The sequence below is a fragment of the Rhinopithecus roxellana genome, chromosome 17 (genome assembly GCF_007565055.1).
Source record: "Rhinopithecus roxellana isolate Shanxi Qingling chromosome 17, ASM756505v1, whole genome shotgun sequence".
NCBI classification, from domain to species: domain Eukaryota; kingdom Metazoa; phylum Chordata; class Mammalia; order Primates; family Cercopithecidae; genus Rhinopithecus; species Rhinopithecus roxellana.
In genome coordinates, this window is record NC_044565.1 from 103,559,594 (window position 1) to 103,578,091 (window position 18,498).

Genomic DNA, 18,498 nt, shown 5'->3' on the forward strand with positions numbered 1-18,498 from the left:
AAAATTCTCTTTTTTTGTTGTGTCTCTGCCAGGCTTTGGTATCAGGATGATGTTGGCCTCATAAAATGAGTTAGGGAGGATTCCCTCTTTTTCTATTGATTGGAATAGTTTCAGAAGGAATGGTACCAGCTCCTCTTTGTACCTCTGGTAGAATTTGACTGTGAATCCATCTGGTCCTGGACTTTTTTTGGTTGGTAGGCTATTGATTATTGCCTCAATTTCAGAGCCTGTTATTGGTCTATTCAGGGATTCAACTTCTTCGTGGTTTAGTCTTGGGAGGGTGTATGTGTCCAGGAATTGATCCATTTCTTCTAGGTTTTCTAGTTTATTTACATAGAGGTGTTTATAGTATTCTCTGATGGTAGTTTGTATTTCTGTGGGGTCGGTGGTGATATCCCCTTTATCATTTTTTATTGCATCTATTTGATTCTTCTCTCTTTTCTTCTTTATTAGTTTTGCTAGCCGTCTATCAATTTTGTTGATCTTTTCAAAAAAGTAGCTCCTGGATTCATTGATTTTTTTGAAGGGTTTTTTTTGTGTCTCTGACTTCAGTTCTGCTCTGATCTTAGTTATTTCTTGCCTTCTGCTGGCTTTTGAATGTGTTTGCTCTTGCTACTCGAGTTCTTTTAATTGTGATGTTAGGATGTCAATTTTAGATCTTTCCTGCTTTCTCTTGTGGACATTAAGTGCTATAAATTTCCCTCTACACACTGCTTTAAATGTGTCCCAGAGATTCTAGTATGTTGTATCTTTGTTCTCATTGGTTTCAAAGAACATATTTATTTCTGCCTTCATTTCATTATGTACCCAGTAGTCATTCAGGAGCAGGTTGTTCAGTTTCCATGTAGTTGAGCGGTTTTGAGTGAGTTTCTTAATCCTGAGTTCTAGTTTGATTGCACTTTGAGAGACAGTTTGTTATAATTTCTGTTCTTTTACCTTTGCTGAGGAGTGCTTTACTGCGAATTATGTGGTCAATATTGGAATAAGTGCGATGTGGTGCTGAGAAGAATGTATATTTTGTTGATTTGGGGTGGAGAGTTCTGTAGATGTCTATTAGGTCTGCTTGGTGCAGAGCTGAGTTCAATTCCTGGATATCCTTGTTAACTTTCTGTCTTGTTGATCTGTCTAATGTTGACAGTGGGGTGTTAAAGTCTCCCATTATTATTGTGTGGGAGTCTAAGTCTCTTTGTAAGTCTCTAAGGACTTGCTTTATGAATCTGGGTGCTCCTGTATTGGGTGCATATATATTTAGAATAGTTAGCTCTTCTTGTTGAATTGATCCCTTTGCCATTATGTAATGGCCTTCTTTGTCTCTTTTGATCTTTGTTGGTTTAAAGTCTGTTTTATCAGAGACTAGGATTGCAACCCCTGCCTTTTTTTGTTTTCCATTTGCTTGGTAGAGCTTCCTCCATCCCTTTATTTTGAGCCTGTGTGTGTCTCTGCATGTGAAATGTATCTCCTGAATACAGCAGATTGATGGGTCTTGACTCTTTATCCAATTTGCCAGTTTGTGTCTTTTAATTGGAGCATTTGGCCCATTTACATTTAAGGTTAATATTGTTATGTGTAAATTTGATCCTGTCATTATGATGTTAGCTGGTTATTTTGCTCGTTAGTTGATGCAGTTTCTTCCTAGCATCAATGGTCTTTACATTCTGGCATGTTTTTGCAGTGGCTGGTACCGGTTGTTCCTTCCCATGTTTAGTGCTTCCTTCAGGATCTCTTGTAAGGCAGGCCTGGGGGTGACAAAATCTCTCAGCATTTGCTTGTTTGTAAAGGATTTTATTTCTTTTTTTTTTTTTTCTTTTTTTTTTGAGACGGAGTCTCGCTCTGTCGCCCAGGCTGGAGTGCAGTGGCCGGATCTCAGCTCACTGCCAGCTCCACCTCCCGGGTTTACGCCATTCTCCTGCCTCAGCCTCCCGAGTAGCTGGGACTACAGGCGCCTGCCACCTCACCCGGCTAGTTTTATGTATTTTTTTAGTAGAGACGGGGTTTCACCGTGTTCGCCAGGATGGTCTCGATCTCCTGACCTCGTGATCCGCCCGTCTCGGCCTCCCAAAGTGCTGGGATTACAGGCTTCAGCCACCGCGCCCGGCCAAAGGATTTTATTTCTCCTTCACTTATGAAACTTAGTTTGGCTGGATATGAAATTCTGGGTTGAAAATTCTTTTCTTTGCCAGGTGCGGTGGCTCACACCTGTAATCCCAGCACTTTGGGAGGCCGAGGCGGGTAGATCACGGGGTCAGGAGATCAAGACCATCCTGGCATGCACGGTGAAACCCCGTCTCCATTAAAAATACAAAAAATTAGCCGGGCGTGGTGGTGGGTGCCTGTAGTCCCAGCTACTCGGGAGACTGAGGCAGGAGAATGGCATGAACCCGGGAGGCGGAGCTTGCAGTGAGCCGAGATCGTGCCACTGCACTCTAGCCTGGGCGACAAACTGAGACTCTGTCTCAAAAAAAAAAAGAAAATTATTTTCTTTAAGAATGTTGAATATTGGCCCCCACTCTCTTCTGGCTTGTAGAGTTTCTGCCGAGAGATCCGCTGTTAGTCTGATGGGCTTCCCTTTGTGGGTAACCTGACCTTTTTCTCTGGCTGCCCTTAACATTTTTTCCTTCATTTCAACTTTGGTGTAACTGACAATTATGTGTCTTGGAGTTGCTCTTCTTGAGGAGTATCTTTGTGGCGTTCTCTGTATTTCCTGAATTTGAATGTTCAGTGGCCTGCCTTGCTAGGTTGGGGAAGTTTTCCTGGATAATATCCTGCAGAGTGTTTTCCAACTTGGTTCCTTTCTACCTTTCACTTTCAGGTCAACCAATCAGATGTAGATTTGGTCTTGTCACATAGTCCCATATTTCTTAGAGGCTTTATTTGTTTCTTTTTGCTCTTAACTTCTCTTCTCGCTTCATTTCATTCATTTGATCTTCAATCACTGATACCCTTTCTTTCAGTTGATTGAATCGGTTACTGAAGCTTGTGCATTTATCACGTAGTTCTTGTGCCATGGTTTTCAGCTCTATCAAGGTCATTTAAGGACTTCTCTACATTGGTTATTCTAATTAGCCATTCATCTAATCTTTTTTGAAGGTTTTTAGCTTCTTTGCAATGGGTTCGAACTTCCTTCTTTAGCTCGGAGAAGTTTGATCGTCTGAAGCCTTCTTCTCTCAACTCGTCAAAGTCATTCTCTGTCCAGCTTTGTTCCATTGCTGGCGAGGATCTGCATTCCTTTGGAGGGGGAGAGGCACTCTGATTTTTAGAATTTTCAGCTTTTCTGCTCTGTTTTTTCCCCATCTTTGTGGTTTTATCTACCTTTGGTCTTTGATGATGGTGACGTACAGATGGGGTTTTGGTGTGGATGTCCTTTCTGTTTGTTAGTTTTCCTTCTAACAGTCAGGAGCCTCTCCTGCAGGTCTGTTGGAGTTTGCTGGAGGTCCACTCCAGACCCTGTTTGCCTGGGTATCAGCAGCAGAGACTGCAGAAGAGTGAATATTGATGAACAGCAATTTTTGCTGCCTGATCCCTCCTCTGGAAGCTTTGTCTCAGAGGGGAACCCAGCCGTGTGAGGTGTCAGTCTGCCCCTACTAGGGGGTGCCTCCCACTTAGGCTACTCAGGGGTCAGGGACCCCATTGAGGAGGCAGTCTGTCTGTTCTCAGATCTCAAACTCCATGCTGGGAGAACCACTGCTCTCTTCAAAGCTGTCAGACAGGGACATTTACATCTGCAGAGGTTTCTCCTGCCTTTTGTTTGACTCTGCTCTGTCCCCAGAGGTGGAGTCTACAGAGGCAGGCAGGTCTTCTTGAGCTGCAGTGGGCTCCACCCAGTTCAAGGTTCCTGGCCGCTTTGTTTACCTACTCAAGCCTCAGCAATGGCGGGCGCCCCTCCCCCAGCCTCGCTGCCACCTTGCTGTTAGATCTCAGACTGCTATGCTAGCAATGAGGGAGGCCCCCGTGGGCATGGGACCCTCCGAGCCAGGCACGGGAAATAATCTCCTGGTGTGCTGTTTGCTGAGACCCTTGGAAAAGCGCAGTATTAGGGTGGGAGTGACCCAATTTTGCAGGTGTTGTGTGTCATGGTTTCCCTTGGCTAGGAAAGGGAATTCCTTTACCGCTTGAGCTTCCCAGGTGAGGCGATGCCTGGTCCTGCTTTGGCTCTCGCTCGGTGGGCTGCACTCACTGTCCTGCACCCACTGTCTGACACACCCCAGTGAGATGAACCCAGTACCTCAGCTGAAAATGCAGAAATCACCCATCTTCTGTCCACACTCTGGGAGCTGTAGCCTGGAGCTGTTCCTATTCAGCCATCTTGGAACCGCACCCCTTTTGACCTTCTTTTAATTGTTTATCCTTTTCTTACTGATTCATAAGATTTCTTTACATGTCCTTTGTCTTTCACATGTGCTGTAGATATCTTCTCCATATTTGTCCTATTAATATTTCTTTTCACTTGATGATATCTTTTGTTTTTTTCATTTTATGTTTTGTGCTGTCTGAATTTTATTCAACTCAGCAAATATTTGTTGAACACCTACCATGCACCATTCTAGGCATTGGAGATATAACACTGAACAAAATAAACAAAAATCCCTGCCTTCGTGAAGCTTACCATTCTACTTGAGAAAGGAAAAGAGAATAAAGAATTACATGAACAAGGTTAGCTGCAATAGGTCATGCCTGTAATACACTTTGGGAGGCTGAGGTGGGCTCATTGCTTGAGCCCAGGAGTTCAAGAACAGCCTGGGCAACATGGCAAAACCCTGTCTCTACAAAAAATGCAAAAATTAACTGGGCATGGTGGCACCTGTAGTCCTAGCCAGCTACTTGAGAGGCTGAGGTCAAGGATCGATTGCTTGAGCCCAGGAGGCAGAGGTTGCAATGAGCCCAGATCATGCCACTGCACTCCAACTGAGGTGACACAAGCAAGACTTCATCTCTCAAAAAAATAAAAAGTATTACATGAATGAAATACAAAATATGTCAGAAGCGAATGGTATGGTGGTGAAGAAAAAAAAAAAGGGGAAGATGTGAATAGGCAGTGTGGGGATAGGGAGGGGTGTTATTTTAGTAAAATGGTTAGGAAAGGCCTAACTTAGAAGATGACTTTTGAGCAATAGCTTTAAGGAGATATTTGGGCATAGGGCCTAAGTTGTAAGAAACTGATACGGAAGCAAACTTGATATGTTCAAGAAACATCAAGTATGGATTAACTGGAATAAGTGGGCTTGGCGTGTAGTGGTAGATTAGATCAGCAATGTAATGGGACAAGATTCTTTAGGACTTTTTAGACCATTGTAAGAATTTTTGCTTTTCCTCTTGAGCAAGATGGGAAACCATTGGAGGGTTTTGAGTGGAGTAACATAATCTGACTTTAGACTCACACAAGCACCTTTGTTGAAAATAGACTGGGAGGCAAGTGCAGAAGCAGAGAAAACTTTGGGCTTTTGCAGTAATCCAAGGGAGAAATGATGACAGTACTAGCCGAGTAGTCCAGTCCAAGTGTGAGAAGTGGTCAGATTCTAGATATATGTTGAAAGTAGAATTGACAGGGTTTAGCAGACCACTTGTTTGTGGCAAGAGAAAAAGACAAAGCCAACTCTAATGCTTTAAGCCTGAGTAACTGGGAGGACAGATTTGTCGTTTATGTAAATTGGAAAGATTGACTGGAGAACAGGGTTTTTGTTGTTGTTTGTTTTTTTAATAGGGCAAGGGATATATGGGGAGATTTAAAGTTCAGATTTGGACATTTTTTGGCATATTAGGCATCTAAGTAGAAATGTTGGGTAGTCAGTTGGATATACAAGTTCAACTTGTTCAGGGTTGTTCAGGCTACAGCTATAAATTTGGGAGTCCTCAGCATATAAATAGTATTTAAGGTCATGACTGGATGAGATCACCAAGGGAATCAGTGCAGACTGCAAAGAAGAGAAGCGCTTAGTGCAGGAACTGAGCCCTGCCAGTGTTAAAAAGCCAGGGAGAGGCCGGGCCCTGTGGCTCACGCCTGTGATCCCAGCACTTCGGGAGGCCAAGGCGAGTGGATCACCTGAAGTCAGGGGTTTCAGACCAGCCTGGCCAACATGGTGAAACCCCATCTCTACTAAAAATACAAAAAAAAAAAATTAGCCGGCATGATGGCAAGTGCCTGTAATCCCAGCTACTTGGGAGGCTGAGGCAGGAGAATCGCTTGAACCCGGGAGGTGGAGGTTGCAGTGAACCGAAATTGCGCCATTGCCCTCCAGCCTGGGCAATAAGAGCAAAACTGTCTCAAAAAAAAAAAAAAGCCAGGGAGTTGACAAGGAACCAGCTAAAGATACTGAGAAGGAAGGGCTAGTGAAATAAGAGGAAAACAAGGAGAATGAGGTGTCCTGGAAGCCAAGTAAAGGAAAATGTTTTTAAGAGAAGGAAGTGATCGATTGTATCATGATGCTGATAGGTCAGGTAATATGAAGACTGAAAATTAACTTTTGCACTTTGCAATGTGGTGGCCATTCAGTGACCTTGACAGGAGCAGTCAGTGGCATAAGAAGGGCAAAAGTCTGGGCTCTGGAGAAGGGAGTAAGGAGAAGAATTGGAGGCAGAAGATGAAAGGAACAAGTTTCCTTCATTTAACAGTTGCTTTTAAAAAACAAAATGACTTAACAGCAAATACAATTAGTTATTTTACATGAATATAATTAAAATTTTGGAAATCTTGTTGCTGTTTCATGGTTGCTAAATACCATGTATGCTGATATGAATTAATTTCAGGTATTTTTATTACAGATTTAGTATATTTCTGTGTAAGATAACTGACAGAAACTATTAAGTCAGGGAAGTTCCTCTCAATTCCTAATTTAAGGTTTTATCATTTTTTTAAAGCATGGTGATTATTTTTTATTTTTTCCCTGCATTTATTGAAAATGGCTCTAAGATTTATCTCCTTTATTTGTGTTAGATTACATTGATAGATTTTTTTCTGATGTTGGACCATCCTTTCATTCTTAGGAAAAAAATCCTTCTTGGTCACATAAAGTTTAATAAGTATTACTATTAGTGTTTTTATTTTGTGCTTTTTTAAATTAATTGATTTTATCACATTTTGTTTTAGAATAAGATTGATTTTTTAATTGTCTCATATCATCATTGTCTAATTTTGATGTCAAGGTTATATTAGCCTAATAAAATGAGTAGTTTTACTTCTTTTACTATTTTCTTTTTTTTTTTTTTTTTTTTTTTTTTGAGACGGAGTCTCGCTCTGTCGCCCAGGCTGGAGTGCAGTGGCCGGATCTCAGCTCACTGCAAGCTCCGCCTCCCGGGTTTACGCCATTCTCCTGCCTCAGCCTCCGGAGTAGCTGGGACTACAGGCGCCCGCCACCTCGCCCGGCTAGATTTTTGTATTTTTTAGTAGAGACGGGGTTTCACCGTGTTAGCCAGGATGGTCTCGATCTCCTGACCTCGTGATCCGCCCGTCTCGGCCTCCCAAAGTGCTGGGATTACAGGCTTGAGCCACCGCGCCCGGCCCTATTTTCTTAAATAGTTGACATATGAAAAGATTAGCTGTTTCTTGAAGACCCAAGAAAGCTACCTTTCTGCATCTGGGCTTGGTGTCTCTTTCAAGAAGGGGACACTTAATTACCATTTAATTTCTGTAAGAGTTAGTGATTATCAGTTTTGCATTGTTTTTAATAGGTTTCTAAAAGAACCAACTTTTAATTTGATTCTCTTTAGTTTCTTTGTTACCAATTTAATTTCAAAAATTAACTTTCTTTCCTTTCTTCTACTTCCTTAAGATTTACTCTTTTTCTGTTTTCCTAAATTGAAATGCTTCATATTGCATTCTGTTTTTCAATTGCTGTGGATTTCTCTTTTTTCAATGTATTATTTGTTTATTGTTTATTATTCTTTTTGATGCTCAAATTGTCCAAAATGTGGCCAGCAGAAACCCCTTCAGTTGACACTTATATTCTTTTGACATGTCTCCATTAAACTTTGAGTACTCCTTATTTTCTGGCATAAGATTTCCCAAACCTACCATGTATTTTCTCCCTGCCCTAGCCTTAGAATTAGCCATTTACTAATGGCTAATTAGTCTTGACTGAAGGGCTGTCCATTGTCTTTCTACTTCACCATTTTTTTAATCTTTAGAGTTCAGCATCTTTGCCAAGATAAAGTTAACACATAACATTCTCCTATTTTATAACAGCTTTCATTGTTAAAATGATTTAGTGGTGGGCCACTTGGGAAGTGGAAAGGAGTGCTTCTTTTTACCAGTAATGGAGCGATAGTGTACCAGTAACCTTCTTAAAATCTGAAGGTAAAGCCATCCTTACCTCAGCTCCATTGAGGGGTAGTACATGCCTTTGAAACAACTGGACTACTTAAAGTATTAAGATACCTGGCTAAAATGGATGGCTTTAGCTGTGTACCCTAATGATATTGCTAGCTGAAATTGAAATGAAAGCTTAAAACACTTAGCAGGTGTCCTTGGGACAGAACAAAAACCAAAAGTAACCTGGAGTACTTAATGAATACTACATAAAATATCAGTTTCCATGGAAGTAATTCCTTTGGAAGAGTTACTTAGAACGCTGTTGAGTTCTGCTTGAAAATTTCATTAAGGCAGTCAAAAATCCTATTGCTTTCAGAGTTATTTTGGTTCAGATAAGCTCAGTTTATTTGGATTTATGACAGAAAAAATATTAATCAGGAATGTAAAGTTAAGAAGATGGGTTTTGGAGCCCGCTCTGTTGCTTTTGGCTCTGTGTTGGCTATGGCTGTCAGTAAGAATGAGTATTTAAAAGTGACAGAACCCAGCTCCATGACCTAGAATGTGCTTAAAAGCTACAGGGTAGTAGAGAGATAATCCTGACTCGACTTCAAAAGTTTTAATGGAGATTACAGAACAGACAATCCCGAATCTAGAAATGCAAAGGCAGCTCCTATTGCTATTTTACAGTTTCAGGATAGATTTCTAGTTATCTTCTGACTTATGATGGTGATATGAGGGGATTATTGATACAGATATCATGTCTCACCACTTTAAAGATCAACCATAGATTTTGTAGAAATGCTTTAAAAAATGAATGAAAAATAAAAATATAAGCCTCCAGTATTTGATCTTCAAATAATTACTCAAAAAATTAACTGTATGGAATGAGGTGGCACACACCTATAGTCCCGTCTACTTGGGAGGCTGAGGCAGGAAGATTGCTTGAACCCAGGAGTTTGAGTCCAGCCTGGGCAACATAGTGAGACCCTGTCTCTTAAAAAAAATTCAGAATATTATATGATTGTAAGTAGAGGCTAAATTGTAAGTTGAGACTATCATAACAACCATTATTGCTAATTTTAATTAAATTCAAATAATAATGTATCCAAAAAAAATCTAAAAGGAAAACCTTTGTGAAAATGGTTATTTTCCATTTAATTTATTTTGGTGATTTTTCTGTTATATTCTTGTGTTTAATTTTAGATTGTACACTCTTTGTAACATAAACTGTATTTATAGCTTACATTCTCTACAATGTTGGTAAAGTATCTTGGACATATTTATGCAAGAAATACTTTCCAGCTGTTGGAGGTCTTTACCAAAGACTTAAGTCCCCCTTCTGTGCAAATCACTGTACAATTGTCATCTTTGGCAGAGAGCTGAAGTAAAAATTCTTGGCCAGAATTCCTTTGCTTAAACAAGGCAAATCACTGGAGTGTTGAATTATTGAACAGTTTTTAAATTTGAAAACTGAGGTTTTGCTTTATCCAAATTGTAATGATTTATATGATATTTATTTGCTTACCAGAACTCAAGTAAAACTCTTAGCTTATTAGTCACTCTTGATAAGACACAGTGAATGCTTATTTAGCTTTCATCTGTATCTTCACTCATGTTCATTAATTTTGTATTATTTTTCCTGGTTCTTCCTTTCATAAAGTGACCATACTGTTTTTCCTTAAAGAAACTGTAAAAGGAGCTCTGTTTCATTAGGCATTAATTCCTCTTTTTTTTTTTTTTTTTTTTTTTTTTTTTTTTTTTTTTGAGACAGGGTCTCACTCTGCATGCTGGAGTGCAATGGCATGATCACGCCTCACTGCAGCCTCGACCTCCCGGGCTCAGGTGATCCCTCCCACCTCAGCTTCCCAAGTAGCTGGGACTACAGGCATGTGCCATCACACCTGGCTAAATTCTTTTGTATTTTTTATAGAGATGGAGTCTCACCATGTTGCCCAGGCTGGTCTTGAATTCCTGGGCTCAAGTGATCCATTCTCCTTGGCCTCCCAAAGTGCTGGGGTTACAGGCGTGAGCCACTGCGCCTCGCCAGTTCACTTTTTTATTTGATAAACATTTCTGTTTTGGGGGTTAGTTATTCCCACAAGAAAAGAAAATTATATCCCTTGGTTCTCAGACCCATTTAAATTTTAAAAATTTAAAAAGTAAAAAATTATAATTAATGAAGTAGGAAACTATTTCTTACCACTCTGGCTGTGAATAAAATAATAGTGAACATTTACTAGTAATGATAATGTCTTCCACTTCTTTGATATTTCCCTTCCTTTAGGAGGTACTTCAGTACTTACAAAACTCCAAATATTTTGTTATTTACCTGACTTTCCTATTAAATATGTAAAAGTTCATGGAATTTTATTTTCTCCTTAATTGTGTATGAATTTTCCCCATAGTATTTCTGAACATTTTTCTGAGCTGCTTAGTATTCCTGCTGCTTAAAGACTTACTCATCTAAAATAATCGTATAACCATCAAATGTCTATCTTACTTCCTTTGTTTACTTTTTTTAATGAAAAAGAGATCTTTTTATTGATGAGCCTAGGAAAGAACATTTAAAATCTGTGAAATGCATGCTATTTAATCTTATTTATTTTTTGTACAATATTAGGTCTATACCATAGACCTTATCTTTAAAAAGCAAAAGTTTTTTTCCCCTAGTTTGAAATATTTTGATCATAACAAAACTTTTTCCAGGATCTTCAGCCTGTTAAACAAGAAAACGAAAAACCCCTTCCAGAAAACATGGATGCATTTGAAAAAGTGAGAACAAAATTAGAAACACAGCCACAAGAAGAATATGAAATCATCAATGTGGAAGTAAGATATCTCATGTCTTTAAAAAAAATTTTTGATATTACCAATCAAGATGCAAATGAGATACCTTGTGGTTTAGAGACATAATCTACATCAAGATTATACTACTTTTGGCCTTTAAAATATGCTGAAAAACTTAAAAAGCAAAGACTTAACACATTGTGATCACAGAATGTGATCCTTTACATCTTTCAATAAATGTAATGATTGAAACTAAGATGAATTTTCAACTGTAATATATTAATTCTGGTTTTTGCAAACAATCAGTTCTGATTAAAAAAAAAAAAAAATTAAGAGACAGGGTCTTACTATGTTGCCAAAGCTGATCTTGAACTCCTAGGCCCAAGGAACCCTCCCACCTTGGCCTCCCAAAGTGCTGAGATGATAGGTGTGAGCCGCCATGCCCAGCCCTGATTTAAGAATTTTTTTTTTTTTTTTTTTTTTTTGAGACGGAGTCTCGCTCTGTCACCCGGGCTGGAGTGCAGTGGCCGGATCTCAGGTCACTGCAAGCTCCGCCTCCCGGGTTCCCACCATTCTCCTGCCTCAGCCTCCCGAGTAGCCGGGACTACAGGCCCCCGCCACCTCGCCCGGCTAGTTTTTTGTATTTTTAGTAGAGATGGGGTTTCACCGTGTTAGCCAGGATGGTCTCGATCTCCTGACCTTGTGATCCGCCTGTCTCGGCCTCCCAAAGTGCTGGGATTACAGGTTTGAGCCACCGCGCCCGGCCGGATTTAAGAATTTTTTAATGATTCTAAGGAGAAGTTCACATGAAACTAGTTCATACTTTGTTATTATTTGAAAATTACTTGATTGTTTTGTCTAAATTTTTTAATAAAAGGAATTCACTTTAAGTAGTATAATACCATGAAAGCCAAGTATCTGTTTAACCATTTTATGGTTATCACAATCATAAATATTCAATCAAAATGAATTGAGGGCCGGCGCACAGTGGCTTACGCCTGTAATCCCAGCACTTCGGGAGGTCAAGGTGGGCAGATCACCTGAGGTCAGGAGTTCAAGACTAGCCTAGTCAACATGGTGAAACCCCATCTCTACTAAAAATACAAAACTTAGCTGGGCATGGTGGCGGGTGCCTGTAGTCCTAGTCACTCGGGAGGCTGAGGCAGGAGAATCGCTTCAACTCAGGATGCAGAGGTTGCAGTGAGCTGAGATTGCACCGCTGCACTCCAGCCTGGGTGACAGAACAAGACTCTGTCTCCAAAAAAATAAAAAAAGAAAGAAAGAAATGAATTGAATTTTCAATAAAATTGGAAAATAGAACCACAATAAGTGAAAATCACATACATAGTAGAATAGAAATAGTAGGTTAAGAATAAGGAACTCCAGGTTCAAATTATGTCACTAACAGATAATAAATGTGTTGTAAGCCACTGAAATCATATCAGCCAATCAATTACATTTAATATGTAGGCATTAGACAAGAACACTCTTTAAATTTTGGTAATAATCATTCTCTCAATTTCAAATTGTATTTGTCACCCTATAACAGATGAAATAGTTTGTGTTAAATCAAGACTGTGTATAGTTGTTGGTGACAGCATATTTTAAAGGAAAGAGTCTCAGAAAGTTATTGACTGGGTTTTCAGGCTAGTCTGAGCCACAGTTTCCTCATCTGCATCATTTTGGATTATCTTAAAGATGCCACTTGATTTCTGTTAATTGACCCCCACTGTACAGGTATCAGATGTTTCTAAAATATAGAAGTGGTTTGTACAGTTGTGAGAACTAATAGATTTTGTTATACCTTTTCTTTATTGCCTCTTGTTTATCTATTAAAAACCCCGCTAGTGGTCATGAACATATGAAAACCATATCTTATCAACTATATTGTAAAAATGGTCAATTTTATATTTCATATGTATTCATTCATATACTTCAACGGGTCTGTTTTTTGTAAGAGGCCTCATTTCATCTTCATCTTGAATAGTCAGACCATGAAAAGGTTAATTAAATTGTTTTTAAGTAAATTGCGTGTTTCTTTTATCATCAGGTTAAACATGGTGGTTTTGTTTATTACCAAGAAGGTTGTTGCTTGGTTCGTTCCAAAGATGAAGAAGGTACACCACAATTTTTCTTTTTACATGCTCTAATTTTCAGATTTCATATTTTTATAGGAAATTTATTAATTTCTCAAAGATAGAGAAAAGATTTGTTTAAGGATTATTTCTGAATTTTTTTAAATGACTAGTTTTTAATCTCTGGGTTTGTGTAAGATATAGTTAGACTCAGAAGCTTTGGCAGGGAGAATGGAGACGGCATCTAGCATTTTTTGAGCATCTGCTGTGTCTTAGGTACTATGCTAGGCACTTGACATATATTATTAATTGTCATTTATATTCACTTAACTTTCTAGATTCTGTATGGTCTGTAAATACTAAACTAGACTATAACAATATCAAATAATGTCTCAGGTTGATGCACGGAATAATATTGAATAGCATAAGGTAATATTAAATAACTTACTGTCAGTTTATGTGCAAGTTAAGCTGCCATTGTTGAAAGAAGCTAGGATATGACCTCTTACAGAATGGGAATTCTAATTTAAAACATTAAAATACAGTTTTAATTTTTTAAAGTACATCCTGTGAAAGTATCACTTTCATATTTTTCTTTATGCAGCAGACAATGATAATTATGAAGTTTTATTCAATTTGGAGGAACTTAAGTTAGACCAACCCTTCATTGATTGTATCAGAGTTGCTCCAGATGAAAAATATGTGGCTGCCAAGATAAGAACTGAGGATTCTGAAGCATCTACCTGTGTAATTATAAAGCTCAGCGATCAGCCTGTAATGGAAGTTTCTTTCCCAAATGTGTCCAGTTTTGGTAAGCCACCAACCAAAATAGTCCTCTGTGTTGAAAGGCAACAGTAACACTTTTGAAACATTTTTTTTGGCCCATGTGAGTGAGGGAGAAGGTGAATGCCTGATCCACATATCCCTGTGCACTATACATCTTCCTATGTACCTCTTATTCAGGAAACCTTGCCTTATTTAACTATATATCTAGATGGGTAATTTTGAAATACTCGTGTTTTTGAAAGAGTTATAATTAGAGTCCGTGTCGTACAATACATTTTGATTTATCAGTAATTCTTTGCCAAATTATTATCTAGAATAAATTTTTACACATAAGTTGCATCTTAATATTTTATTCAACTTTAAGCTTGAATATATTTTTTCAATTTCATGTTATCTTATAGAACTGTTACAGCAAATTGCCCAAAGTCACTGCCCAAACAACTTGGTATGTGTTAAACTAACCTATTTATTAATGGAAGCTGTGACATTTTTGGTAACAGAACTAACTTTAAATTTAGCATCAAGTGGTACATATGTTACATTTTGTCCTCTCTTTTCATATTCTGCCATCATTTTCTCCATTGTTTATTATTGCAGTGAATTGAAATTATACCCTAACTATTGAATTCTAAGACATATTTTGTACATTTTAACTTGTGAAATCACGGTGCATATTATACAATGATGATTTACAATCACTGTCAGCCAGGTGGCAGTCATGATGTAATTGTGTGCAAACTTCTGTTGACAGCTTCTGGTAGGATCAAGAATCAGCATAAAATTGTGTTTGGTAGTTGGAGATATCCTGTGGCTTGAAAGCAGACAGAGAAGGTGGTTTACACATGAGAGAAAGATGCAGTATTTCTTCAAACTTACAGTTTCAAGTTGTAGACTGAAACAGAATTCACCTCCTAAAAGCAAATGTGACTTTACCAATGTATTTGCTAAATATTGAGCATTTAGCTCTTATTTAGAAACTTGAGTACCCTGAGACTGATAACTACTTGAAACCTTGGAATGGTGTAGTAGTGGTTTATTCTCAGGAAAGCTCTCTGGCTTATATACAGCACAGATTAGATACAGTCAAATATTTAGATTTCCAGGGATAAACTTGTATATGTTCTTATTGGCATTCAGAATTAGAATGTGCTATGCCTTTTTTTTTTTAATGGTATGTAGGTGATTATGTATAATTATCTCATTATTTTCTTTCAGAATGGGTAAAGGATGAGGAAGATGAAGATGTTTTATTCTACACCTTCCAGAGGAACCTTCGCTGTCATGACGTATATCGAGCCACTTTTGGTGATAACAAACGTAATGAACGTTTTTACACAGAAAAAGACCCAAGGTACTAGAGTAACATAATTAAATCTTGTTCTCCAGAACATTTCTCCATTTATTTAAAGTACTGACCTTGGTTGACTTAAAATGTTTATTTTGGTTGGAACCAGGAATAATAAGGCTAAAACGATCATTCTTTTATTAGTTGTTCGTATTCAAAATTGGAGTCTGGTAATATTCAAAATCAGAGTAAATACAAATATGTCACCACCATTTTATTAAAAACTGAAATTGATTTTGTGAATTACAACATAGTTCATTCATGTAAATTCATGACGACCTAGAACTGCTAGATTGTGAACAGACTGAGTCTGTTTCACCTTTGCATGTTAATTGATAAGCATGTTAATTGATAAGGGTGCCAGGTTTGTATAGTGCTATTTAGTCAGTGTCTATTGCTTAAATAAATGGTATACTTAGATAGGCATCTCTCTTTCACACTAAAACTTTACCCTTGTTCCTGATGATTGTTGAGTACCTTTTAACCATTCAATTCTTAGTAATATATAGAAGAATTTAAAGTATGTGTTGTTACTAAATTATAAATTAAATTTCAAAAATGTATTATTGTGCTAGGTGAAAAAATTGAATATATGTTATGGTTTCAATTGGGTATCAAGGAAAAAAGATGCATTTTTTAGAAGATTGAAAGGAAATATACCCAAAGCACTAACAATGGTTTTTTTTCTACTTTTCTTTTTGTGATAAGCATTATTATTTTTATAATCATAGAGAAAATACATTTTAAATTTAAAAATAAGTATCAATATAAATAATTGGAAAAAAAGATTAACATCTGGTTCTTTACATTTCTTATATTCTTTTTTTTTTTTTATGAGACGGAGTCTCGCTCTGTCGCCCGGGCTGGAGTGCAGTGGCCGGATCTCAGCTCACTGCAAGCTCCGCCTCCCTAGGTTCATGCCATTCTCCTGCCTCAGCCTCCCAAGTAGCTGGGACTACAGGCGCCCGCCACCTCGCCTGGCTCGTTTTTTTGTATTTTTTTAGTAGAGACGGGGTTTCACAGTGTTAGCCAGGATGGTCTGAATCTCCTGACCTCGTGATCCGCCCGTCTCGGCCTCCCAAAGTGCTGGGATTACAGGCTTGAGCCACCGCACCGGGCCACATTTCTTATATTCTTTTAGACATATTTTACCTTAGAGCCGCTTGTGTTCTCACTTCCTGTAACCACATATCTACCAACTGTTTGATCATGTAGTGATCAAATATATATAAACAAAAATATATAAAAACAGCAAAGAAAGTGTTGAAAATAAAGTGCAAAGTAGGGTAGGGGGCTTGCCCTACAATTATATATTAAAGCATATAAAGCAATAACAGTAAAAATAATAAAAATTGATAGACAAATAATAGAGCCTAGAATAAATAACTCTAAAACAGATCTTAGTATATATGAAAATGTATAGGATCAAAGACATCACAAACAAATGAAAAATGAATGGGTGTTATTTTATAATGCAATGGGAAATATTATTTGGAAAAAAATAATTTTCATCATTGCATATGTCAGCATACATTCCTAAGAGATTGAAAGAATCCATTGAGAAAAATAATTTTTTTAATTAGATGAAAATATAAGCTTTTTACTCAGCTTGGTTGGAATATTTTTGAAACATAAAATCAATATAAGAAAGTACAAAGGGTAGTAGCAGTCTCGATTACCTAAAATATTAAACTCCAGTCAAAAACTATAAAAACTATTGTAAATAGTTAAAATCTAGATAACAAAATGGAAGAAAGTGTTTTCAACAAAAAGACAAGTTTATATTCTTAATTTTTTTTTTTTTTTTTTTTGAAATGGAGTCTCGTTCTGTTGCCCAGACTGGAGTGCAGTGTTGCGATCTCAGCTCACTGCAACCTCTGCCTCCCAGGTTCAAGCGATTCTCCTGCCTCAGCCTCCCAGGTAGCTGGGATTACAGGCACCTGCCACCATACCTGGCTAACTTTCGTATTTTTTGTGGAGATGGGGTTTCACCATGTTGGCCAGAGTGGTCTTGAACTCCTGATCTCAGGTGATCTGCCTGCTTTGGCCTCCCAAAGTGCTGGGATTACAGGTGTGAGCCACTGCACCCAGCCAATATTCTTAATTTATAAAGGACTATTTACATACTAATAATTTAAGCTACATTCCAAGTTTAAAATAGATACATTTCACAAAAGAAATACGACTGACAAATGAACATGGTAATGTGATCCAATACAGAAGAAATTTTACCAAACTATAATCAGCTGTTATTTGGGGGCACTGGGATTCTTTATATTTTTCAGTAGTTTCAGTATAAATTACTTTTATAATAAGGAAAACTATAAATATAACATTTAAAGCCACCCAGTACGTTAGTATAGTGCTTCTAGGATATTATTTGATTATATTCATCAAGTCATAAAAATATACTTAATTATTAAATTAGTATTTCCATTTCTAAAAATTTGTCCTGGGAAAATAATTGTGAAGATCATGGAAGGGGAAAATATCTTCATGAATATGTTCCTTGTTATATTGTTTATTATAATGAAACATTAAAATCTAAATTTTTAAGAATTATCATATATAATATTAGGTAGCCATTAAACCTGTTATAATATTAGGTAGCCATTAAAAATAATAATCACAAAGACTTTCAACTCATGTAGCGAGAAAATGGATATTATATGAAATAAGAAATACAGAATCAAAAATTGTATCTATATTATAATTACATCTATTTAAAGACATGCATGAAATATAAATATACCTTAGAAGGAAAAATATAAAAAGTAAAATAGCTATGTTAATGTTTTAAATGTGTTACGTTAGTAAGATTGTGAAGGGTTTTCTTCCTATTCTATTTTGTTGTGAAAACTGGGAGAAAGGGGAAAAAAACCCAAGATACATACAGAGAAAGAAGAAAATAAAAATAACTCCATGTCTCTTTTATTCCCTATTTGTGTCTCCTATAGAAATTTTATCTCCTCTCCTCAGCAAAAAGCTGTGTTATCTACTCATGTGATTGAGATATGACGTCTGTAGTTTACCTTGAAATGCATCCAAATAAAGATGGATTAATAGATGCATAGATATGTGATAAAGTAAATATAGCAAAGTGTTAGCAATGATGGAATCGAGATGGTTTTTTCAACTTTTCTGTATTTTTGAAAAACATTTATGATAAAATGTTAGAAGTAAATGATTTTGAATGCCCTTTAGGAGAAAATGAAAAAATAATAGCTAACTGTTAAAGTTACAAGTGATATTCACTAAGGAAT

General features: G+C 37.4%; 1 protein-coding gene across 5 annotated transcripts in view; it reads left to right on the forward strand.

Moving 5' to 3' along the window:
• The window catches only part of PREPL (prolyl endopeptidase like), a 55,327-nt gene that overhangs the window by 14,781 nt on the left and 22,048 nt on the right, over positions 1 to 18,498 (forward strand). For 3 of the 5 annotated variants that reach the window (XM_010356515.2, XM_010356516.2, XM_010356517.2), the window contains 4 exons: positions 10,949 to 11,071; positions 13,080 to 13,146; positions 13,709 to 13,915; positions 15,106 to 15,241. In XM_010356515.2, the coding sequence (XP_010354817.1) occupies positions 10,949 to 11,071; positions 13,080 to 13,146; positions 13,709 to 13,915; positions 15,106 to 15,241 (533 nt within the window). The remainder of the gene's footprint in view (positions 1 to 10,948; positions 11,072 to 13,079; positions 13,147 to 13,708; positions 13,916 to 15,105; positions 15,242 to 18,498) is intronic. The other 2 variants (XM_030920864.1, XM_030920865.1) reach the window with 1 other exon arrangement.